This window comes from Protopterus annectens, chromosome 5.part0, assembly GCF_019279795.1.
Source record: "Protopterus annectens isolate FY-2018-M chromosome 5.part0, PAN1.0, whole genome shotgun sequence".
Lineage (NCBI taxonomy): Eukaryota > Metazoa > Chordata > Ceratodontiformes > Protopteridae > Protopterus > Protopterus annectens.
This window is the reverse complement of record NC_056735.1, coordinates 712,110,870-712,137,909: the sequence shown is the minus strand read 5'-3', so window position 1 is coordinate 712,137,909 and position 27,040 is coordinate 712,110,870. Positions and strand designations below refer to the sequence as shown.

At 39.1% G+C, this 27,040-nt stretch overlaps 1 protein-coding gene across 1 annotated transcript in view; it reads right to left on the bottom strand.

The window, feature by feature from the left end:
- Nucleotides 1-27,040, bottom strand: part of LOC122802037 (collagenase 3-like) — a 121,217-nt gene that overhangs the window by 31,166 nt on the left and 63,011 nt on the right. The window contains exon 4 of the mRNA XM_044071769.1: nt 6,720-6,845. Coding sequence (XP_043927704.1) covers nt 6,720-6,845 — 126 coding nt within the window. The remainder of the gene's footprint in view (nt 1-6,719; nt 6,846-27,040) is intronic.

The following is a 27,040-nucleotide window of genomic DNA, read 5'->3' as shown; positions in this document are numbered from 1 at the left end:
GAGTAAAAAAATAAGCAGTGAAGAACATTAATTGGAACAATCAATGATAGCTTACCCTATGTCCTTAAACAGGTAACATTCATATGCACAACATAAAGAATTAATTTATTTTGAAAACTGAGTTAATTTTTGGTGATTTTGATTTATGTGACATGCCAGAAACCTTCACCACTCAAAGTCATCTCATGGAACAGATACAATCCCAAGTAAATGTGTATTTGATTCTTGATCCAGTTTTATGTTTGAGCAGTCTCATACAGGTCATCCAAATACTTACCACTACACAAATGTTTTTTTTTCCTTTGAAAGCACTCCCATTAATGTTACTGTTATCGAAGGACTTGAGGCCTACTTTGAACTCTCATTAACATTCCCATGTGAAGACTTTTCCATTCCAAACTCTGTCTCATGCCAGGTTTAATGCAATTAGATATACACATTTTCCTTTCCTGCAGACCCTTGAGGTCATGCGGTTTTATCTCCTTTCACATCAATGACACAAGCTATGATTTTGCTTTATAGTCCACTCCTACAAATCTTGTCTGACTTTTTCAGCAACTTGTGTTACTGTCACCCTCTCCAGCATTGCCTTCTCTTGTGTTCATTTTCTCTTCCCTTACATATGTCCTGTTGTGTACACCATGGTGCATCTGTCATTAGGAAATACTGTTTTAGCAATTTGTTTCATAGATATTCTTCCCTCCTGCCCTCTTTAGTAATGAGTGCTAATCCCAACCCTAACACTGCCCTTTCTCTGAACTCTAACCTTACATTCATTAGAACTTTCCTGTGACACTGCCACTATTCAGACCAATTTGAGACTAGTGTTATGGGGGGCTTAGTATTAATATCAGGAGAGGAAATAGTTTTCCTCTATCGATATTATTTAATTCAATATTTTTTGTTTTTGGTATTGTGCATTTTCGAACCTTTTGTTGCTGTTTTCATTTTGACATTAAATTTATGTATATATGTTATCTATATCTTCATATGAAGCCTTGTCAAAAGATCTAGCAATATGACTTTTATTCCACTGAAAATAAACAGGAAAGATACTAGGGCACAACTGGATATAAATGAACTGTTAAAACAAGAACATATCAACTATACTTACTATCACTATACATATTCCAAATGATATTTAATCCTGCTTAAATAATATATATCTACCTAGAAAAAGGCAATAATCAAAGGTGGCAGCCCTATTAAAATATCAGCCACTACTGACATATTTGTTTAATGTAAAAAGCACTGCAGCATGATAGTCACATATCTGATTTTTAAAAATGCTATACAAAGAATCAATGCAACCCTTCTATAATCAATTTCAAGAAAGAGAGAAAAAAATACATTTGTCTGGGTCAGCTGAGATAACTAGCATCTTGTTTTTTTCAACGACTTGACAAGAATAAGCTAATCCTTACAATTTAACGACCCACCTCACTGTGCTCACAGCAAGAATATTTGTCAAAATAATGGCTCAAGTCCATTGGATTGAAAAACATAACAACTTACTTGGTTAACAACAGGCAACAAGTGTTTCCAAAAGGATATAATAGGGACTCCACTGTTATTTGATTTTGGCTTAATGTACAAAGATGGCAGAATGCATCACTTTCCAATATGAAGCCCTTTTAAGTGTCTTTCAAAAGGCATTCAATTCAGTGAATTGATTGTATTTATGGAGAACATTAAAAATATCAGAGCTCCCTAACCCATATATCAACAATTATAAATTGTACTCCCACCCTAAAGCTAGAATAGTTAGTTCTCCTACAGATTCTGAAACATTTAAAATTTCTACTGGTATACGACAAGGCTGTAATTTATCAGCATTATTCTTTACTGTTGTTGAGTTTTTAGCCATCTCTTTGATGAAGAAACCAAGTCACACAAAAATCACTATCTCGGATATTCACGATCAGATATCTATGTGATTCTTGGATGATATGCCTTGTTTGGCTTAATCATCCTGAGCAATACTTGGAAACAAAATAAAACAAAACTCACCACATTTCAATACTATCAGACCCATCCTCAACAGAAAAAAATCAAGCCACCCCCCACATGATAACATTTGTTAATTAAATGCACACCCCTGTTATAGAAATGTTCCAGTAATATATCTGCCTAGGCATAAAATAATAGCTATCAACGCACATTCTTTATTAAGACATTTAAAGGGCAAAACAGCAATTTGAGGAAAGAAAAGCTCTCCTTTGTTAAGAAAAGTTTGAGTGTTAAAATGTTAATATTGGCAAAATTTTGTCTTTTACATATTATTAAAACCTAATGCCCTAAATGATTTCAAGTAATTATCTCAGATTTTATTTGGGAATTAAAATGTGAGCAGAAAATTAATGTCTCCTAAAAAATAGAGTTGAATGAGGGACTCCCCAGCGGAGCACTGTATACGCATGTAGTAGCAATAAGGTGACTTCTTGGGGCTAGTTGTTCTGCTTCGCCTATCTGGGTTTATTGTGATTTAGCAGTCATAAACCCATGAAAAAATTATACTACTGAAAACAAGATTTAGGACTCAGGAGAGTTTGATCAATTCATTTAATATTTGCTTCCAAAAATATTTTGTACCGAAAATTACCCGTTTTTGTTATTGGAATCTGGTATAATGAAATGTCAAATCCACATATCAGTCTTCATGAGTAATCCACAATTATACTGTTTTCTTAAATATATGGAAATGACATGTGAATTCTTTTGAAACTATAGCAGAACTTTAAGACATAGATACTACAAGAAAAATGTTGATTTGGCAATGTTTATGGCTTAGCTTGGGTAGCTACTTCAACACTCTAACGCAAAACCATTAATTCAGGAGATTTTTAGTTCTTCAGAAATCTCAGCCAATGACAAAAAATAATGCTGCTCTAAATCTCAGCATGTTGCATAAAGAAGTTATGAAATATTATAATGTCAGACATGAACACATACCAGCAAAGTGGTCAGACACTATCATGGCATATATAACAGCTGAATAATGGGTTAATATTTTAAAAGAAAACTTACATGAATTATTTCCTGCCATTCAGCATTTTTAAATTAATACACAATTGGAAACATTCTTTTAATGGACTATCTACTAGAAGGTAGGGTATTTCCTTAAATTTTGGTGATGTGGAACAGCTAAAGTTGATTGTGTTCATATGATGTGGAAATATAAGCATGTTACTATCAAACAGGATATGTTTACTGGCAATATTAACTGGGCATTAAGAACCAATATAACTAATTCACATGATATTGATTTTTGGTTGCGGGAGAACATTTCCGATTGTGTCTAACTCCTATGGCACATTGATGAATACGCATGGTACTAGACAGGTGACTGGGTATAGAATGCTACTTTTTATACTTATAGACATAGCAACAAGTTAAAAACCATAGAGCCGATAGAATTCAATATTTAATCATATACAAACATATATTCAGATAATTTTTATTATTCTGCTAGTAGATAATAGTGTGGATCGTTAGTTTTTATTTCAGTTATTCTTCACTTTGAATTATTATTTTTTTTATTTTACACAGTGGTTATAAGAATGAATTACAGTAAAGTTTGTGTGTTGTTTGCAAAGTATCAAAAATCATAACTCAGGCAACCCTTTTAGTCACCTTTGTTATCTCTATGACTGATTTCCCTTTTCATAGTACCCTCAGTTGTAGTTGCAGTATGGTTTGTTTCCCTTATACATTTTTGCTTTTACTTTTGAAAAGATTCCACTCTTTTTGTGAAATCCTTTATTACAAAGTTCTGTGCACATGTATATAATTGCATAGATGCATCTGTCTGTCTCAGAAAAAAATGAAATAGAAAATTCAACACCCCCCAATGGTGGAACGTTAATGTAAACAGGCTCTATAGCAAAACGAAAACTCATTGCAAACAAAAATAAATCTATGTCTCATTAAGTTTAAAAGTGCTATTGCTAAAATAGACAAGGAACTCTGAATCCTGATGAAATCAACCAAAGCAAGATATGAGGTAAAAATAGCCACCCATGTGAATGATAACCACAAAACCTTCTTTAACTATGTAAGAAATCTCAAAAACAATGTCCAGCACTGTGTATAACTAATTTACTAGTGGACAAGTTCAGTTCTGACTTTACTCCTTCCCTACAATATTGTCAGATCAATTACCCTCACATGCCCCCCCCCATCAAATATCTCATGAAGAAGATCTGAAGGCACTATTTAAGGCCAAGAACACTATGTCTATGGGGCTGGATAACATACCAGGTTGTCTACTGGTCAGCTTGAAACATGAATTGTTAGTCCCCCTTCACAGGTTATTCACCATTAGCCTCAAAACAGAGCTTGTGCTGGATGAATGGTGAACAGCAACTGTCATTCCCTTACCCAAAGGCAGTTCTGCAACAGACTTAAGTAATTACAGACCTGTAATCCTAAGCAGCCATATCTGCAAGACTATGGAAGGATTCTGGAACTAATAAATAGGGATGAAGGTGACCTAGAGACTAAAGTCCCAACCCAGTTTGGATTCATAAAGAGGAGGTCATACTTAATTAACCTGGTTAATTTCTTCAAAAAAGTTACTGAATCAATGAACAAGGGCAAGTTAATGAACACTGACTATCTGCACCATAAAAGGCGTTTAACACCATCTCACATTCAGGCATCATAGATAAACTCTTTTAGTTAAATGCTAACCCATATGAAACTCACTGGATTGCAAACTGGCTCACAAACAGAAAGCAGGAAGTAAGGGTGAGTGTCTCTACCTCCATCAAAGGACCTGTCACAAGTGGGAGCCTCAGGATTCAATTACTAGTCCTCTTCTCTTTGGCGTTTACTTCTCACAGATCAAAGCTAATTTTAAGGGACTGAGAATGATCAAGTTTGCAGATGACTGCAAACTTGGTGGCATCAAAAGCTCCCCAAAGGATGCCATGGTTCTGCAAGTGGACCTCTCCCAAACAAATAGTTGTGACAAAACCATGGACTAAAACTAAATGCCAGGAAATGTATAATCATATCCTTTGGCAAACATGACTCCCTTTGTCCTTTGATCACCATGTATCTATGATTGTAATGAAGTCCTTTTTCTTTCCACAACTTATACTGAAGGGTATGGCATCTAGATTCATTGGGTGTAATTGTTCTTCTGTACCCGACACTCATTAGGCTGATTATTAAGTATAATATCCCTTTTGGTGTGTACCTGTCTAAACAGTTGTCACAGCTGGAATGACTGCAGCACTTCCTCACTAAACAAATCAAGGACATAATCATAAAAATGATACAAGCCATCTCAAAGCCTTGTCTCTCTTCTCAGTATCATACAGGATATTAAGAGGTAACCTCTGCCTTGTTTATAGATCCTCAAGAGATCATATCCTGTTATGCTAATTACACATCTTGAGTTCAGTGGGATCAGAAACACTCACTCAATGGACCTCAATCTGCTTTGCAAGAGTAAAAGAACATGCTAGAAGGATAGATATGTATCACACAGAATGCCACTTCTGTAGAACCGGCTTCCCCTCCACATAAAGCAAAGTACTTGTCTTACTCTTTTCAAATGTAACCTGAATGAATGGATGTTTAACTACAGGTTCACACCTGGTTTAGCTCCAATGGCCCTCATGGACAATGGAAACATGTAAGTAACTAACATATACTTGAGAGACCCATCACAGGAAATTCATGTTGCAAAATCTAAAGACTAATACTTGCTATGGGAATGCTGAACTAGCCTTCTTAAGATTCTTACACATCATAGTCTAGTAAGTAGCTATGGACCTATGAAAATCTGTAAGTAACAGTGGCAGATAGAATATATGTCATTTCTCATTTGGTTGATAACTGTTTCACTGAAGCCCATTTCATCACAACAATCTGATAGAACATAACTTTAAGACTTTGCAAATTAGAACTTTCTGTGAGACATGCCTCTCAACTGTATGGAGTTTCACAGAATGTCCAGATTTTTGCCTCATGTTTTGGTCTGGTTTTCATAAAATTGAGTTTTTTTCTGGCAAATCATTAAAGATTGAAGTCAGAAAATAATGGCAGACATTTGAGTTTCAGACTTCATACCCTTCAGAAAATGCACGCTAATGCAAAAGCTGTTATTCTGTCAACTCTCTAAGTTTGAAAGGGAAATATTTAAAATTGTTCCTATTTTTGGGTCTTTGTCCCCCATTATTATGACTTTGTCAGATTTCTTGATCTAAACCATTGAGAGGTGTGCTATGAGGTTTGAGGTTTGATGAACTGTGACGGAATTATAGTTAATTGTAGGATGGAGGCAGACTCCACTCCCATGGGTGTTTAGGGGTGAAGCCAAATATTCACATACTTTTTGTTGTTATAGTTTAATTTTTATCATGGAATCTAATTAATGTTTACCTCATTTTAATTGTAAGTTCAACAGTTATTGCATAACATATGTAGTAACTAAATTAATGATGCCTGGTTTATTTTTTTATTTCATAAATTTATCACAGAAAAATTAGCAGAGACAATGTGCATGCAATGTGTATAGTCCCTTTTGTTCTGAAACAGATGACAATTCAGCACTCATGGAGGGATACAATGTTATAGTTGTATTTTTTTAATGACTACTTTTTGGAAAGAAAACATAGAAGCCTGTTTAGGGGTCCTCCATTTGTATCATGCAACATTCATTATTAAATGCTACACTTTGCTCTTCACCACTGATCTTTTGCAAATACCTCTTCCATCAGTTCTCCAGACTTCATCTTCATCAAAATGGGCATCACCACCGATTCCATTTCCAGGCGCAAAAGCATGGGCCAAGGTTCCTCTGGGACCATCAAATGGGTAATAGTCACCGTGAGCTAAAACATTAGAGAGAGAGGAAATTCTCATTATGGAAGCCAAATTATTGTATCACATTGCACAAACTTTCTTTACATATTTACTCACAAATCTGAAACCGTATGTATTGAATATTGAAATGAATAGGCCATATGTTATTCATGCAATGCACTTACATATATTTACGACCACATAACATATTATAGAGGTAATCTAAGGAAAAATGATACAGTTCCTTTGGAAACAGTTTTGCTACATGCCAAAAAGGCATAATTAATTTCTTTGTACAATAAAAATGAAAACAACTCATTTTCAGATTTTTATCACAGAAAAAAATAATACAATAGAGTGTTACAAAAGCTAGGAAAACTCATTAGTGCAACTAAAAGTCCGAATTTAAGTAGCATTAAGTACACTTGTAAATGTAAACAAATGTAATATACAGAAATTGAGGTTTGTTTGTGTAACAGTAATCTTTGAAATGGTGACTTCAGAACATTTTTTTCTTAACAACAGTATCCTATCATTTTTTACTACTGCCATATGATACACGTAGATTCCACTGCTGAATTTGTTATGCTAATCTTATCTTTATCTTTCATCTTTTAGTAAAACACTGGACATTTATTTATCTAAGTCATTACTGTAAATGCATTATTCATTTTGAATGGACATTCTGAACATTGCACATGTATACACACACACACACACACACACACACACACACACACACACACACACACACACGTAAGACATCACTTCCCTTATATCACTAATCATGCTTTTATTTCCTAATATTGTATAAGGCAGTTAAAAAGGCAAACCTTCACATCTCTTATGTCTACAGGCTTAGTTGCTATAAATAACACTGGACTCTAAATAAATGTAAAGAAGATGGATCCCTAAAGAAAAGTATAGCTGCAGTGTAGTTATAGCTAAGACAATAAATAGCAATGGGGGGGGGGGGTTGGTGGTACAGAGGACAAATCCAAAAGGTAGACTGAAGTTGTCACTTGTATAATGTTCAGCATTCTGTAATCAAGAAGAAAAAGGACATGATATTTTCTTGGACATAACTCCCAAATGTCTTCATTCCACTACACGGTGGACCCTACATCCAGCATTTTGAGAGACATATCAGTTATTAAAATGATGGAAAGAAAATAATAAACCTCGGCTCTATCAGATCAGAGCTCAGTTTTTAAATTTTACAGTTGTAAACACTTCTCATGAACAAGTAAGACTATAAACAGTCTAAGTCACCTTTCTTTAATGTTTTAAAACAGCTAACTCTCTTTTTTTCCCTATTATAAGAGTATATATTTTGGGGAAGTTATCACCACACCTACCTTATGGCTTTTCCCGCCACGAATGAATAAATAAATAAATATACTTTATCTTTTCTCTTACTTTTTAGTGATAGAATTGACTTCTGCTTGATCATAAAAGACTCTGGAAAAAAATGTTGCTGTTTATGATCTATCTTATTGTTTGGCTACAGATCAGATTGCTGCATGAAGACAATGTACTTCAGTCTCCTTTACTGTTAAAACATATCTTCATGTAGTGTAGCATGTATATCATCTTTCAGGGGGCTGGTGCCCATTTTAACCTCCCATCCATCATTTCAAACCTTTAAAGGCACTGGAGTTATTAATGGAATAAATGAGGGTAACTACATGACAACATTATTTTCGAATAAAACTGACCATGCATATCATCACAGATAACAACTGATGTAACATATGCTGAGAGGTCTGTGATTGCAGATCTACACAAACTGCAATTCACATAACACAGTTAAGGGAGTGAGGGAGGTATAGTAAAACTTTGCCATTGTTTAAGTACATTGTAGTACACAGATGCATGAGCAAGTCACCTTATAATTGCACAAAGCAATTACAGTCCACTGGGGCCATGTGCAGATCGGGATAGGTGCAAGAACATCTTTAAAAGAAAAAGAGAATAGAGAGGAGGAATAAAAAGCTGTAAAGCAACCATAACAACTTGATTTACTAATCAGCATATATTAATCACATTATGAAGTGATTCATATGCATCTATATCCACTCAAGCTCCGTGAAATTACTTCATAGTCCTGGATTATCTGAATATGTTACACCTCCTTCAGTTAGCTGAGGAGGCCAGCAGAGAGCTGATTACATCTGCTTTCTGTGGCAGTGTTTGAAATACTTTAAATTCCTTAATTAGAGATACGATTCCAAGATTAATGGAATTCATTCCATGATGGGGTTCTGCACAGTTTTACTGTTCTTTTCTTCGTAATAGACATTGTCAACATGGATAATTGTGGTAGGGTGAGTTTAACAGAAGCAACAGTAATTGAATGGCAGCTGAGATTTGATGTACCACCCAACAAGAATTAATGCATACATCATTATCAAATACTTTCTGCTTGTGACTTTATACTTCATTTAGTTTGATTGGTGTCTTATTGTCATATAGTCCTTTTAGTTCCATAGGTTCATACTAGGCTATCTGCCCTAGGGCATTTATAAGCCTAGCCAGAGTATGTTTGGCTTTCACCACCCATTTTAAATGAATTTTGCTATGCCCTTTTTCGAGGTTAGTATACTGTGCCTCTGTCTAACAGTGACACAGAAGTGATACCCAGGGTAAACCTACTATCTCCCATCCACTCATCAAGATTCCTCTTGAAGAGAGTCAATGAGGGACTCTGCCTAACCTGGACTGGGATTTTATTGCAGAGTGAAGGGAGCCTCTGGGTTATGAATCTGTCCCTCCAGCATGTCCTATTTATTTCAGTGCTGAGGTTCAAGTCTCTCGAGCGCATAGCTCGATAGGATTTGGATTTTCTGAGGTACAGCATGTCCATTAATTCCGGGTTGGACATGGCTTTATACGTCAGGCACAGATCGCCTCTGAGCAGGTGGTATGCCACTGAGTAGAGCTGGAGTTTCTTTAACTGGGCAGCATATGGCATCTGTTTGAGCCCTTTGATCCTCTTGGTGAGGTACTTTTGGGGTCTTTCCAGTTGCTGCAGGTGTCTGGTAAGGTACATCCCAAAAGGGGCATTGTACTCAATTATGGGCCTGATGAGGGATGAGTAAAGAGGCACGATGACCTCCCCTGATCTAGATGTGAATAGGTTCAAGATTAGGTGGGCTATATAAAATGTTTTACTAACTACTTTGGCCACGTGGTTGCCAAATGAGAGATTGCTATCAACTTGGGTCCCCAGGTCCCTAATTACTTCTTCTGTACTTAATGGATTACCACCTATGTGGTCATTTGTGGGCACTTTGTTTTTGCCAAAGTGGATGACTATACACTTTTTGGCATTTAGCTTGAGGCCATGACTCTGGCACCAGCTGTCTGTTTCTATGAGGCCCTTTTGTAGGATGCTTGTGTTGGCTGGACAGTCGATTATGGCGCCCAGTTTGCAGTCATCTGCGTACTTGGTCAGCCACAGTCCTTCTGTGTTAGCCTGTACCTCCGAGAAATATATGCCAAACAAGAGAGGTCCCAGGACTGAGCCTTGTGGGATGCCACTTGTAACTGGTTTGGAGTCTGACATGACTCCAGCAATTCTAACCATGTGGGTTCTGTCCTTGAGCCAGTTTGCAACCCATCTAGTGACATAGGGGTTTATATTTAAGCTGGTGAGCTTATCTATAATGCCCGAGTGGGGTATTGTATCGAAGGCTTTTGCAAGGTCCAGGTAGGCTGTGTGAACCACCTTCTCCTCATCAATGGCCTTGGTGACTGTTTCAAAGAAATCAACCAGGTTTATGAGGCAGGATCTGCCCTTAACAAAGCCGAACTGGGTAGGATCCAGTGTCTGTAGGTCCCCAATATCTTTATTTATGAGGTCCATGATAATCCTTTCCATAGCTTTGCAGACCAAGCTAGTCAGGCTTATGAGGCGATAGTTTCCAGGATCCGTTGAGGCACCACCTTTGTGGAGAGGGACCACTGTTGCTTTACACCACTCTTTGGGTACATATCCTGTAGTAAGGCTGAGATTGAGCAGTAGTTTTATGTTTTGGTTTAGTTCTTCTTGGAGTTCATGTCGAACGCAGCCCGGGACACCGTCTGGTCCCATTGATGCTGTGTTTTTTGCTTTGGAGAGGGCAGCTCTTATCTGAGCATCTGAGATGTCAGGGGGGCAGCACTCTGCTGGGATAGATATTTGCCCTTTAGGTGGGGAAGGGGGGGAGAAGTTTGCGCTGAACCTGTCAGCTAGGATGTTGGCAATGTCTGTGGGTTCGGTGTATTTTTTGTCATTTTGGACTAATTCTGAGCATATCTGAGAATTCCCACCCAGGTTCCTAACATAACTAAAGAAAGCCTTGTGATTATCCTTAGTGTCCTGTGCAATTTTTCTCTCGAAGCTGGCCTTAGATGATTTTATGAGTGCCCATAGTTTTTTGCTAATACTGATCAGAGATGCCTTCCCTTTTTGGGATTTTGCTCTATCATGTAGCAGCTTCCTCCCTCTATTGTATAGTTTGTTTATGGCTGTGGACCACCAGACAGGACGCCTAACTTTAGAGGACTGTGTCTTGGTTTTATTTGGGATTGCATGATCCATGCATTCCTGAAGGTGTTCATAGAATGCGTTTATAAAGGATTCTGTGGTCTGGGCCGTATTTTCCACAGGCCTGGGGGCTTTGAAGGATTCCACCTCAGTTTTGAGGAGTGTGAAATTTGCTTTAGAGAAGTTTTTCACTGTGGTTTTCTGGGCAGGGGCTGAGGTTGGGATGTGAATATCTAGTGAGGTTAGTTTATGGTCTGATCTTACCAGTGAGGGATACACTTCTGGTCTGGAGCATAGAGTCCCCATGTTGGTGATGATCAGGTCCAGTGTGTTTTCCCCTCTTGTGGGAGTGGCAACAAGTTGTTCCATAGTATTTGAGTTTATAAATTCTAGGAACCTTCGGGCTAGGATGTTGGAGCTAGAGTAATGCTCCCAGTCTATGTTAGGGTAGTTGAAGTCACCCAATATAATGGTGTTTGGAGAGACCTTCATATTTTCCAGTGTTCTCAGGAAGGCCGAGTGGGGTTCCTGGGTTTGGGAGGGTGGTCTATAGCAGGCTATAAACTGGAAGGCAGTTTTACCCACTGTTAGTTGCACATGGATAGTCTGTGATGCTTCGTGCTGTGCCACCAACCTGGAGGTGTGGGTATCTTTGACGAATATTGATACTCCCCCTCCTTTTGTGGTTTGGTCCAAGTTTTGGGGCCAAAAAAACATGGTATGAGGTATAACCTGGTAGTGCTGGGGTGCTCTTGGGAGCCTTGAACCAGGATTCTGTTACTGCTCAGATATCGATGTTCTCCATGCTAAGGAGAGTTTTGAGTGCGTGCATCTTGAGGTTTAAACTTCTGGCGTTGAGTAGCATTACTCTTAGTTTCTTATCCCTTGTGATACTTATGGAGGTGGGTTTGTCTTTTGAGCCTTGCCTAAAAAAGGCACTATGGGGGTGGCAAGAGCCTTTGCCAATATCCGAAAGCCCAGGGGTGACAGATGCAAGTCGTCCCTAGCGAAGCATCGTGGCTTGTCGTGCATGTCATCCCAGGCAGACAGGCATTGGATCCCCTTTGAATGACACCAATACTTAAGCCAATTGTTGAAATTGATCATCTTGTCATCATATTATGGCATCATTCTTGGTGAGGGTAAGATGCTACTCAAGGTCAGGGTCATACCAGCCTGGGCTACATGCTCAGAGAGCTCCTGTATGTCTCTTTTCATGTAGTCCAGGGAGGTACATCTTAGGTCATTCACACCAGCATGGACAATGACTGAGTCATATTTGTACTTGCCTTGGAGTGACCTGAGTGCTTGTGTTATGTGGCAGATCCTAGCACCTGACAGGTAGCTCACCATGACCTTCTCCTTGTTCAGCCTGGTGAGCGGGACGTCAGTGTGCCTGACGATAGAGTCACCTATTACAAGTGTATCAGGTGTGTTGTTTAGCCTTAAGGGCTGTGACTGTTCGGCACACTGGCTTTGTGAGTTATGTGTTGCACGGGTTTTGTTTTGGGGTAGCGGTTGCTTGGGTGTCTGCTTTGGAGGTCTCTGCTGCTTAGGCAAATTTTTATTTAGAGCCTCCGAGTATGTTTTTGTGTGTTAATGTGTTTGGTTTGCTGTCGTGGTAGGTCTATGTGAGACTGGAATTGTAGTGAGTGTGGTTTCCTTCTCCTCCTGACTGGTTACGCCAGTACTGAGTTGAGAGAGCTTAGCCTCCAGTTTGGCTATATGGTTGCATCTCTCACATGTATTGGAATTTGTTGGGAGGAGGAGAGGGTTGTCTGTGTACATGAGGCAGTTGTAACACTGCCTCAAGATTCCCAGATTCACCAGCTGGACCAGAGAGGAGATTGACAACTGACCTTTGGACATGCTAGAATAGTATTGGGAATTCCTTTATAATTGAAAAAAAGGGCCAATGGGGAACAAAGTACTCAAGGGGAGTTTGTGAGGGTGTAGTGCTTTTAATTTTTTAGTGCTGACTTATATAATTGCTTTAGTGAGCAAGTACCAGGCTTTAGAGTGGGAATAGGGTGTTTATTATGAGAACTAGATCAGTTCTAAGGCAAAAAAGTGAAGAGCAGACTTTGTGGAGCCGAGAATGGTTTAAACCCAATTAAGCTGCACTGCCCGATGCTGCTCTATGCGCAAAATCGCGCAAAGCCGCTCTAAAGTGGGTTTTATACATGGGGACTTGAAAGAGCTAGAAATTGGCCCAAAACGGCCAATAGACTACCAGATTCTTGTGCTGGGAACACTCCTCCAGGGATAGATAGGCTGCTCCAAGCTCCCCACTGCCACTGGTGAACAAAGAAGCCCCCCTTTATCCAAGAAAGGAAATGGGCAACACAGGAACTTTCCAAAAGTCCAGAATACAGCAAAGCCTGTATTTGGACTACTCTAGGTCAGGAAAGACAGGAAACAAGGACATTTTTTTTCTTTTTTGCAACAAACAGCAGGAAAATGCAATAAATATGTAACACAGGCTAGCGCACTTGAGTGTGTAGCCTCAACAGGTAAATGCAACAAACAGGACAAACCTTAAAAGTGCAGGTGCAAAAACAACTTTAAACAGTTTAAAACAGTTCAGGAAGCAGACATACTTGCAGTTTAGCTAGATTAGACAGTCGCCCAGGTAGTAGCAGGAAAACAAACACTTTTATCAGGTTAGCAGTCACTCTTTTAGCCTCTCTGCTGCTAGCACCACTCTGCAGGACCACAAGGAGCCTGGCTGAGTAGTAACAAGCGCAAAAACCGCGCCAAAGCGGGTTTTATACAAGGGGACTTGAAAGAGCTAGAAATTGGCCCAAAACGGCCAATAGACTACCAGATGCTTGTGCTGGGAACACTCCTCCAGGGATAGATAGGCTGCTCCAAGCTCCCCACTGCCACTGGTGAACAAAGAAGCCTCCCTTTATCCAAGAAAGGAAATGGGCAACACAGGAACTTTCCAAAAATCCAGAATACAGCAAAGCCTGTATTTGGACTACTCTAGGTCAGGAAAGACAGGAAACAAGGACATTTTTTTTTCTTTTTTGCAACAAACAGCAGGAAAATGCAATAAATATGTAACACAGGCTAGCGCACTTGGGTGTGTAGCCGCAACAGGTAAATGCAACAAACAGGACAAACCTTAAAAGTGCAGTTGCAAAAACAACTTTAAACAGTTTAAAACAGTTCAGGAAGCAGAAATACTTGCAGTTTAGCTAGATCGGACAGTCGCCCAGGTAGTAGCAGGAAAACAAACACTTTTATCAGGTTAGCAGTCACTCTTTTAGCCTCTCTGCTGCTAGCACCACTCTGCAGGACCACAAGGAGCTTGGCTGAGTAGTAACAAGCGCAAAAACCGCGCCAAAGTGGGTTTTATACAGGGGACTTGAAAGAGCTAGAAATTGGCCCAAAACAGCCAATAGACTACCAGATTCTTGTGCTGGGAACACTCCTCCAGGGATAGATAGGCTGCTGCAAGCTCCCCACTGCCACTGGTGAACAAAGAAGCCTCCCTTTATCCAAGAAAGGAAATGGGCAACACAGGAACTTTCCAAAAGTCCAGAATACAGCAAAGCCTGTATTTGGACTACTCTAGGTCAGGAAAGATGGAAAACAAGGATAATTTTTTTGTTTTTGTTTTTTCTTTTTTGCAACAAACAGCAGGAAAGTGCAATAAATATGTAACACAGGCTAGCGCACTTGAATGTGTAGCCTCAACAGGTAAATGCAACAAACAGGGCAAACTTTAAAAGTGCAGGTGCAAAAACAACTTTAAACAGTTTAAAACAGTTCAAGAAGCAGAAATACTTGCAGTTTAGCTAGATCGGACAGTCGCCCAAGTAGTAGCAGGAAAAAAATACTTTTATCAGGTTAGCAGTCGCTCTTTTAGCCTCTCTGCTGCTAGCACCACTCTGCAGGACCACGAGGAGCTTGGCTGAGTAGTAACAAGCGCACAAACCGCGCCAAAGCGGGTTTTATACAGGGGGACTTGAAAGAGCTAGAAATTGGCCCAAAACGGCCAATAGACTACCAGATTCTTGTGCTGGGAACACTCCTCCAGGGATAGATAGGCTGCCCTAAGCTCCCCACTGCCACTGGTGAACAAAGAAGCCTCCCTTTATCCAAGAAAGGAAATGGGCAACACAGGAACTTTCCAAAAGTCCAGAATACAGCAAATCCTGTATTTGGACTAATCTAGGTCAGGAAAGATGGGAAACAAGGATAATTTTTTTTTCTTTTTTGCAACAAACAGCAGAAAAATGCAATAAATATGTAACACAGGCTAGCGCACTTGAGTGTGTAGCCTCAACAGGTAAATGCAACAAACAGGACAAACTTTAAATTACAAGCGCAAAAGAGAGATGTAGGTAGATATATATGTATATGTTGATGGTACTGATTGCAGACTTAACCTAATACAGTCTTGAACTTCCAGTCAGGGTATTAGCTCAGAAGACATTATAATTTGTGGAGCCAATCAAAAAATAGAACCAAATTATTTATTTTGTTTATTTATTTAGAATACAAGGAGAAAGCTCCCCTTTCAGTCTGTTGATCTTCCTGACTGGCTTCTTGGACTGCAAACTGATCTCAGCAAGGTCTAAACTGGACAGACAACCAATCAATCATACCACAGAATACTTTTCTTCCAATGGAAGAGCAGCAGAAGTTTCAACATGTATCACAGACAGGTTGGTGAAGCAGATATAGTTGCAGTGCATGAAACCATAAGACGAAAAGATGGTGAATGGCTTTGGAGAGTTTGCCATTTTTAACTTGAATGCTCACCACATATAATGTGAGTTTAGTTTATTTTAGTGATGTAGATCTTGATATTATAAGAAAAAGACTCTATGCTATTCCTGTCAGTAGGTCAAACTTAAAACTTTTTCCAATGAAACTGAATTTAAACTATTTGTTATGCAATGTTTCTTTGCAATGTAGGTCTAGTGATAATAAGCTCAAGAACATAAAACTCCTTCCATTGCAGTCTTTGATGCATCTTTGAGAGATGACTTAGAACTTTGTTGTTGCTCCCTCCCAGGAAGTGATTGTATAATCATTCTATATCAGAATATAATTATTTGTAAGAAAATTACACAGTTTGCAAAGTCTATGACATTAAAACTTGCAAATGTGGGGCCCTTTTAATTTTTCATATGGATAATTGCATTCAGGGTTTGACTTTTTTACTGGTTGAGCTAAATGACTTAAAAGAAGTGAAACTGGGTAAGATACCTATTGCCTGCAGGCATATAGATAGACAATGTGATTCTAGATTTTTTCATAATTATTTAATTAACCTGAACAATTTAAATTTTAAAGTTTCCATATTACAAGTGGTGAACTTTATTTGGTATTCTCAAAATAAAGACTAAATATTTCAGCAGGGAATTCTAACACCAAGCCCCTAGCTTTATTTGTAGATGACAAACTTAATAGCCTAGCTTCAACACTTCATCTATTGTAAGAGATTTTTGGGGATATTTTTTTTGTCAAAACTGGAGATGGGGGATTTGGAACTGGTACCACAGAAGTTTTTAATTTTGGAGGCAATGTGAATATTATGTAATTCTATACTTGCATCCCACAAACTGAAGGTATTGACATTGCTCAGAAATTTTAAGTAGTTTTGATGGTTTTATTTCTGGTAATATGTGTTTAGTTTGTGCCTTGCTGGACTTAATTTTGGAAGCTTTTTTATTATTTCTAATGGCAAATAATGAAAAATACCACAAAGAACCAAGAGGATACCAGTGTGAGACCTAACAGCCCTTGCATTTGCAAACTTAGTTTTGACACTTTGGAAACCATGTTTTTGTTTCAAACTGAATTTTTAAATACTAGGTTTAAAATGTAAAAAAGTGTTTTATTGTTTTACGACTTCCAGATCTGAGCAAACATCTGAGAGATATGTATTTCTCACACAGAGATGTTATATTCTGTTAGGTTTCTGTTCAGCCTGGGAACTAATTCAGGTGACAAATAGTGATATCATCCAAGCTGGCCCAGCAGAAATGCTGGATATTAATTCTGGAACTCTCTCAGAGAGAGACTGTGCATTTTGTATTTTGTCTTGGACCTAGCAAGAACAGCCACTCATCATCAACATCTGTACTTGTCTGTAAGTAAGATTCAGGGCATAGTATCTCTTTTAGATATAGATAGGAATATAGTAAATATTATTTTAGATGTTTTCTGTATTTATTTGAGACTGTCCTACAATGTTATTTTAAAATATTTCCTGTGATTTTGAACTCTGAAGTAACTGTGTTGATTGACTGAGTATTGTCTTATTCTTTTATTATTTATTATTAAATATATTTAAACATATCTTTGTGGCTGATATTTGTGAGACATATTTAAGCTTTTACAGTACTTGCATATGTATCTGGTGACACTGTACAGGTCATTCCTAAATAGCCTTGCAAGTATTGTTCAACACTACCATTTGGATTAATAGTAACATTACACAGTAGGATTGGGCACCCTTTATAAGGGCCTTATAGTAGCTGATAAGGGTGGCTGGTGGCAGCCTTTCCCAGGTGTGTGTTTATGTGTGTATATAAATCAAGACACAGCCTCTGACCTAATCATTCTGAAGCCTACAATGGTTACAGAGGAGAACTACTTGCTTGGGCAGTCTACTCCAGTCAGAGCTTTAGGAGGGACCCCATTCTAAGTACCTTAGGCTAGAGTTCACTTTGACTGGGAGGGTGGAAAAGGAAGACAGCAAGTAGGTGTGTTTGAGGATATCCCTGCAGATGTCCTGATAGAGAATGATTTTGATAATGCAGTACCCTGTGTGCATGCAGTTACTCGCAGTCAGGCTTGGGGACAAGCATGTGGGTCTGGTAGCCAGGGGGGAGACCCAGACAGACCACGCTCTTGCAGCTAGGACTGGTGAGGTGGTTACTTCAGGGAGGGAGCTACCTTGTAGCAGTGAGACTGAAGGTGAGCCACAGCTGCTTGTGGGTATGGATGTTCCCTTGGACAGACTGACTGCAAGGCAGAGGTGAGCAGTAGTACCCAGGCAAACAGTGAGGCACCGCTGTCAGATAATACCAGACTTCTTGTAGAAGGGGAGCTGGGAAGTGTTACTAAGAAAGAATTGAGACAGGCTCAGCACTCAGATCCTACATTACAAGGCCCGAGGGAGGTAGCTAATGAGGCACCTGATTCTCAAAGGGAGGGGGAATCTATATAGTCGGACAAAGGGTTACTGTATAGAGAGTGGACCTCTGAGGGAGGGCTAGAATGTGAGAGAATACAGCAGTTGGTAGTGCCCAGAGCCTACCATCTGGCATTTCTAGCCATAGCCCATGATACTCCCTTTTCAGGTCATATAGGCATAAAACGTACAAAGAAACGTATTATGTAGAACTTTTATTGTCCTGGGATTTCCAGAGATGTAACAAAGTACTGCAAGATCTGTGAGCAGTGCCAAAAGGTAGGCAACACAGGAGACAAGGTGAAAGCTCCTTTAATGCCTTTGCCTGTGATTGAGGAGCAATTTCAGAGGATAGCTATGGATATTGTGGGGCCTCTGAGTACCCCAAGTTCCACAGGGAAAAAGTATATCCTAATGGTAGTAGATTATGCTACCAGATACCCTGAGGCTGTGGCTCTATCCTCCATTGAGGCTGAAAAGGTGGCAAATGCTTTGTTACAGATTTTTAGCAGGGTAGGTTTCCCAAAAGAAATACTGACTGATTGAGGTGCCAATTTCATGTTAGACCTGCTGGCTTGTCTGTGGAAGTACTGTAGGGTGGAGCACCTTAACACCATCTCCTACCATCCCTAGACTAATGGTCTTGCTGAGAGGTTAAACTGTGCACTCAAGATGATGCTACAGGCATTTGCAGACCAGTTTAAGAGGGAGTGGGACAAATATTTGTCCCATCTGTTGTTTGCTTACAGAGAGGTTCCCCAGGAATCCACAGATTTTTCACCCTTTTAATTGCTGTATGGGCATAGGATGAGGGGACCTCTAGATTTGATTCGAGATGAGTGGGAGGGTGAGTGTGAATCTCACAAGGAGTCTATTGTGGTATATGTCCTAAACCTCAGGACAAGGCTCAGGAAACTCATGGGCTTGACCTAGGAGAACCTGGCAGAAGCCAAACAGCAGAAAAAGGTTTGGTCTGACAAGATTGCTCAAGCTAAAGAGTATGCTGTTGGGCAGCAGGTAATGGTTCTCATTCCTGTCAGAGACAACAAGCTGCAGGCAGCTTGGGAGGGACCCTACAAAATGGTAAGGAAGGTCAGTGATGTTAACTACATGGTAAAACTACTAGGCAGGAGGCAGGGGCACAAATTGTACCATGTTAACATGATGAAATTTTACCATGATAGGGAAGCCCTTGTGCTGAGTATTTGCAGTGGATGGCAGGCTGAGTCTGAGGGGGATCCTGTGACTGATCTCCTCAGTGAGGCTCGGACTGACACCTCAGTGGAAGAGGTAGCAATGTCCGAGCAGCTATGCACAACCACAGGTTTGAGAAATCCAAGCAGTGTTAAAGGAGTTTGGGGGGATGTTCACCCATCTTGTAGCTATAGATAGGAATATAGTAAAGATTAGTTTAGATGTTTTCTGTAATTATTTGAGACTATCCTGCAATGTTATTTTAAGATATTTCCTGTGATTTTGAACTCTGAAGTAGCTGTGTTGATGGACTGAGTATTGTCTTGTTCTTTTATTATTTATTATTAAATATATTTAAAGGTTTACTTTCATATGTGCGTTCTGCACATGGGTGGATGACAAAAGCATGAAAGGACGTTTGCACAGTTCCCAAACATTGAACGGAAAATGATTTGAATGTGCAATGAGCGAATGCACAGTGACATTCACTCATTTTAGATTCGGCATTTTGCATGCGGATTGCACTATAATGGGGATCAGGAAATGGACCCTTTCTCCACTGTAGTGTAATCTTGGAATTAGTATATTAAAGTAGGGGGTGGGGGGTGCAGGAGGGGCTTGTCCCCCTTCATTACAATTTGTAGTCGACATTTTTGTTCAAAACTCAGCGAACCTGCTTTTCGATTTGCTGATTTTCGAACATTGGAAACTGTCGCGGTTTTGTGTTTCACGCTGTGGATTCGGATATATGAGCAATCACACTTGTGATTTTCAGGGATGCGAAGGTAAACCATATTTAAACCTATCTTTGTGGCTGATATTTGTGAGACATATTTAAGCTCTTAGAGTACTTGCATATGTATTTGGTGACATTGTACAGGCAACTCCTACATAGCCTTGCAAGTCTTGGTCAACACTACCATTTGGATTAATAGAAACATTACACAGTAGGATTGTACACCCTTTATAAGGGCCTTATAGTAGCTGATAAGGGTGGCTGGTGGCAGCTGGAACTACCTTATAGTTTGGGCAGAAGGCGGCTTAGCTAGTAAACCTGTGCCAGTCTTTCCCAGGTGTGTGTTTGTGTTTGTATATAAATCAAACCTCAAAGGGTGTGTGTGTGTCAGCTACTTGGGCAGGGACATGAAGCACTGGTTAGACAGAGAGGGTGCTGGAAGTCTTAGCTTGGCCACTCGGCTGAGATGTCAACCGTATAGCTGTGCCAGTGGGGAGTCTTATTGGGTATCTGGAGAAAGAGGGAGAAACCAGCCCCAGACTGACTGTGGTCTCTGTGTCCTCTTAAGAGAAATTTCACTTTACTGTGTTTGGACTTGTCATCCTCCCATTGTGTATGACCCTCACTGTTGCCAGTGGTGAGGACTGAGGCTCCTTGATTACTGAACCAGTGCAGGGGCATCACAATTTTTAATGGCAAATAATGACAAATACTACAAACCACTAAGGGGACTACCAGTGTGAGACGTAGCATCCCTTGCATTTGCAAACTTAGGTTTGACACTTTGGAAAACATGCTTTTTTTCAAGCTGAACTTTTTAAATACAATTGTTTCAATGCCCATTTAATTGACAGTTTTTTTATTTAAATAGGTACAGTTGAACAGTTTTGCAGATCACTGAAATGTCACAGTATTTTTTTAAGCTTTAGTACTTTTGGTGTTTCTAACAGTGCCTTCTTTTTGGATATATGCATTTCTTTTGAAGAAGGGATACATTGCTTTTTGTTACAGATTTTAAGAAAGCCTACTTTCATAGTATGCATGCATAGCACTAGTTTTCATCCTAGGTATGTGAAGTCAAACATTATTAGACTTTAGTTTACAAGGCTGTCTAGGCTTACTTCTGGTGAAAGTATTTTTGCAGTGAAATGAATGGCCAGCAATAGTTATTTTTGAAAATGGGCTATGATGAATATGTGTTATCTCAGATTGCCATGGGCATTTTCAATGGAAGGAACCCTAGACACAGCCTCACTTTACCATCTAATGCCTATCCTGATATTTCCAATGTATTTAGATCAGTTAATAATTACCAGTCCAAAGGCAAATTTTATCTGCTTTGTTCTATTACATCTATTGCTGACACAAATTATATTAGAAAATTAATCTTGAATAACTGAAGAAATCTTTGAGGCAAGAATGATATTTCAGGGTTGTGGGTGAAGTCTTTACTTTCAGTAAGAAGAAGAAAAGGTCTAATATTAAGATGGCCTTGGAGAGAAGGTTAATTCCAAAAATTATTTTATGTCTCAGAAACCTTCTAAGTGCATTTTTGCCCCTATTGTAGATTCATGCATAAGGTGTCTGTCCTCAGCCATACTGACATGGACAGAACTTTTAGAGTTGTGGAGATTTCATCATTTACCGGCATAGAGCTGTACATGCTGTTCTTCTGGATGTGACAAGTAGTAAATAGGTAGAACCACGCAGAAGTTGTCAGAATTCATGAACATCAATATGCTATTCAGGCAAATGACAAAAACAGTGCACTGTTTAGATATAGCATTATCTGTCCCTCGTATATGAATTTTACTATGTAATTAATATTGTCAGGATAGATAAAGAAAGGGACTTGAATGCCATTAAAGACTTTGATATAAACAACACCATTCTCCAAGATCTAATAACTACATCAATACCAAGAGTGCCCCTGACTGAGTTGAATGGCTACTTTTGCATTCTACGCAACATATTTTTTCTTTCCTTTTTGTACTTTCATATTTTATTATGTTCATTCTCACCACACTGTCTTATATCTTATATGCATGCTGTGTCCCTCTGTAACATTTTTTTATATATGCATTGTTATTAATTATTCACATTATTTATATTTTTCTACACATTTAGGATATACCTTTTCATCTTCAGTTTTACATTTGGCTGTGCACTAATAGCTGTTGTACTTATTTATTTATGCATTTTTAGCATGGATTTATTGTTATCATTATAGTTTTTCCAATGACCTTCACTTGGTTCAGTTGGATTTTTTGTCACTTGCTCCTTTTACTTAATTCATTTGTGAATGCTCCCATCTTGCAGTGTTCTGAAGAAGGCCTGTTTAAATTGCGTCAAAACAAAAGTACTTGACTTGTTGATTTTTTATTTTTTATTATTTGTTTTAGTTGAAGGCAGTGGTCTTTTACTTCCTTTTGAGTATGCTTTCAGTTTAGTTTTGGTTCTATATTATATCCCTGTTTGAGATTACCTGATCCTTTTTCACACAGGTTCTGAATACTAACAAATTCACTCATATTTTCTTTTACCATTGAACATTGTACATAGTTTTCTCTACTGGATTGCATGTAGTTATGTGTCTGATTGGCTACTCTTATTACTACCTTTCACTCAGCTGTGGCATATTATACAGTTTTATTAACCATTGTAGTACTGTAAGAACATTCATACTACAGGGAGAAGGTAGTTTTACACTCTGATCAGTGAATTTCAAAGCACAGCTCCTAATTATTGGTGGCAGCTTGTAATTAACAAACATTACAAACTCTGTTGCATTTGATTTCAGTGTGTTTTGTCTGTCATCTCTTATCATTTGTCTCACACTTGTTGACTTGTCACTTTATATTAGACATTTTGCTGAAGAGAAGTTGAGAAGAATGGATTATTGCTTACCCTTATTTAACCCCAATTTGCTTATTTTTTAAAAGTCCCCACCCTATGTAATATGCAGTGCATTTCTCAAGTCTTTTGAAACGTGATATAATTTAATATGATTCATAAACTTTAAGGTTGCTGTTCCTTCTTCTTCTTCTCTTTCAGCTGTTCCCATTAGGGGTCACTACAGTGGATCATCTGTTTCCATTTCTTCCTGTCCTCTGCATATCGCTCTGTTACACCAACCACCTGCATGTCCTCTCTCACCACATCCATAAACCTTATTTTAGGCCTTCCTCTTTTCCTCTTCCCTGGCAGCTTCATCCTTAGCATCCTTTTCCCAATATACCCAGCATCCCTCCTCAGCACATGTCCAATCCAAAGCAATCTCGCCTCTCTGACTTTATCTCCAAACCGTCCAACCTGAGCTGACCCTCTAATATACTGATTCCTAATCCTGTCCATCCTTGGCACACCCAGTGCAAATCTTAACATCTTTAACTCTGCCACTTCCAGCTCTGACTCCTGCCTTTTTGTCAATGCCACCATCTCCAACCCATACAACATAGCTGGTCTCACTACCCTCTTGTAGACCTTCCCTTTCACTCTTACTGGTACCCGTCTGTCACAAATCACTCCTGACACTCTTCTCCACCCATTCCATCCTGCCTGTACGCTCTTCTTCACCTCTCTTCCACACTCATCATTACTCTGAACTGTTGATCCCAAGTACTTAAACTCATCCACGTTTGTCAACTCTACTCCCTGCATCCTCACCATTCCTCTATCCTCCCTCTCATTCACACACACAGATTCTGTCTTAGTCCTGCTGTCCTTCATTCCTCTCCATTCTAGAGCATATCTCCACCTCTCCAGGGTCTCCTCAATCTGCTCCCTACTCTCACTACAGATCACAATGTCATCTGCAAACATCATAGTCCATGGGGCCTCCTGTCTGATCTCGTCTGTCAACCTGTCCATCACCATTGCAAATAAGAAAGGGCTCAGAGCTGATCCTTGATGTAATCCCACCTCCACCTTAAATGCATCTGTCACTCCCACTGCAGACTTCACCACTGTCACTCTACCCTCGTACATATCCTGTACCACTCTTACATACTTCTCTGCCACTCCTGATTTCCTCATACAATGCCACAACTCCTCTCTAAGCATCCTATCATAAGCTTTCTCCAAGCCCACAAAGACACAATGCAACTCCTTCTGACCTTCTCTATGTTTCTCCATCAATACTCTCAGAGCAAACATCATGTCTGTAGTGCTCTTTCCTGGCCTGAAACCATACTGCTGATCACTAATCATCACCGCCCTTCTTAACCTAGCTTCCACTACTCTTTCCCATAACTTCAAGTTGTGACTGATCAGTTTTATCCCTCTGTAGTTACTACAGCTATGCACATCACCCTTATTCTTAAAAATAGGTATCAAAACACTTTTTCTCCACTCTTCAGACATCCCCTGACTTTCCAAGTCAGTTTTTAAGGTTGCTGTTCCTCCTAGCCTGATTTATACTCTTGAATATTTATAAGTTATCATATGTCCCATAGGTGACTACTAGGCTAAATGACCAGAAGGGCCATTTTAAACCTAGCCAATAACCTGAGGTCAGAAGCAAACTTTGTACCTTGTGTCTGTGAGGTAAAGACCTTAGCCATTATGCCAGACCCCACTAGAGCACACAATATTTACCGCTAGTCCAGAAAAGTTTCTCAACATTGGCTTTCCTAATATTTTGGGATTTTCCTTACCAATACTACAAAATGTATCAACAGCTACCTTAGTTATCAGTTGAGGATTAGGCATGACAAAAGTGAGACAGCAAATAACGATTTTATAAAATGATGATAATATGGATAGATTTTTTGTTTGGCTCACTTCCTATGTTTTCTATTTAGTTCTACTAAAATCATTAAAAAAGAAAAACAAATAACTCTATGTTTCAGCATTTATTTTTGATATAATATGAAGCTAGCTTTTTATGTCTCTCTTTTCTCATTGTTTATCTGGAGTACTTCAAGCAATATGTGGAACAGTAACATTTCTCAAGAATAGAGCTTTCCTTTTAACTGCTAGCAAGTAAATGGCTTCTGCTGTAGTCCTTTCTAATCCCTCACACTCATATACCAGTGATGGTTTCCTGTAGTAAATGTGATTGTAAAATGTCTGCTGTTATCCTTATAAATAGTGTATTACTGCATGTTCTGCTGCTATATGTCAATTACCTTAGTGTGATGCCCCCACACTGGGCCAGTCATCAAGGTGCCTGAATCATTACCACTGACACTGGAGAGAGATGTGCACTTGGAATACAAATGGATGCACTCAGTATTTCCAGATGCAGACCTCTCTGCATCAAGCACAATTTCAATTAAGAGCACACAGGGTACACACTCAGCAAGGAGTCTGGGTGTCTCTATCTGTCTCTTCCCAGTTCCCCAATAAGGCTCCCCATTGGCACTGTGAAACCAGTGCTATGTGCCCCTGCCCCAAGTAACTGACGCACACACTCTTTAGATTTAATTTTCACACACACACACACAAACACACACACACACACACACACACACACACACACACACACACACACACACACACACACACACACACACACACACACACACACACACACACACACACACACACACACACACACACACATGCATACACACACACACACACACACACACACACACACACACACACACACACACACACACACACACACACACACACACACACACACACACACACACACACACACACACATCTGGGAAAGGCTGGTACAGATTACCCCCTCTACCAACTTCACACAGACTATAAGGTAGATTCACTGCCATCAGTCGGTTACTATAAGGCTCTTAAAAGGATATCCAATTATGCTGAGTGAAGTTAATATTAATACAGATGGTAATGTTGACCAAACAGCAAGGCTCTCAGGAGTGGGCAGAGTTATCACCAAATAAATATGTGCAAATTCTCTCAAAGCTTAAATATTTTCTAAAAAGGACCAGCCACAATAAAAAGTTTTAATGTATTTAACAATAAATTATAAAAGAACAAGAAAATACTAAATATTTATTTACAGTAAACCACAGAGTTCAAATCACTGGGAATACTGAAAATAATATTGGTGGACTGACTCATACAACTAAAGAAAAACAATCTCTAAACTTAGCTTCACTATATTCGTAACTGAATCTAGGAGAATTACTATTTCCTAATAATGTACTTTATAGAGCAAGGCACAATGAAATATGTGAGCAGTCTTTCTAGTCAGGTTCCCTAAAACAGAATACTCAATATTCAGAGATTACTCCCTGTAAAATATCATATCCAAAATGGCTTGCAGAATGACCTCAAATGGTCACCTGACCCTAGGTTCTCACAGTATCCCCCTTTGAAGCTGAGACAGGAATTTAGCATAGATGGCTACAATACACATCTGAGCTAATGAACAAAGGCTAGTTCCAGACCCGCTGTCTGTGGTCCTATTCAGCTCTGTGGGGTGCTATTTAACGGTTTCACATTTCATTTACATTTCCCTTATTTTTCTTAAAGTAAGCTAGCTGGTTAACCTCTGCTGTCCCAGTATCCTCTATTAAAACATATATATTTAATTCAGTTATAATAATACATGTACATTTCTTTAGATTCCGGCAGGGTTCACTGTTGATACATTTGAACACAAACAAACCTC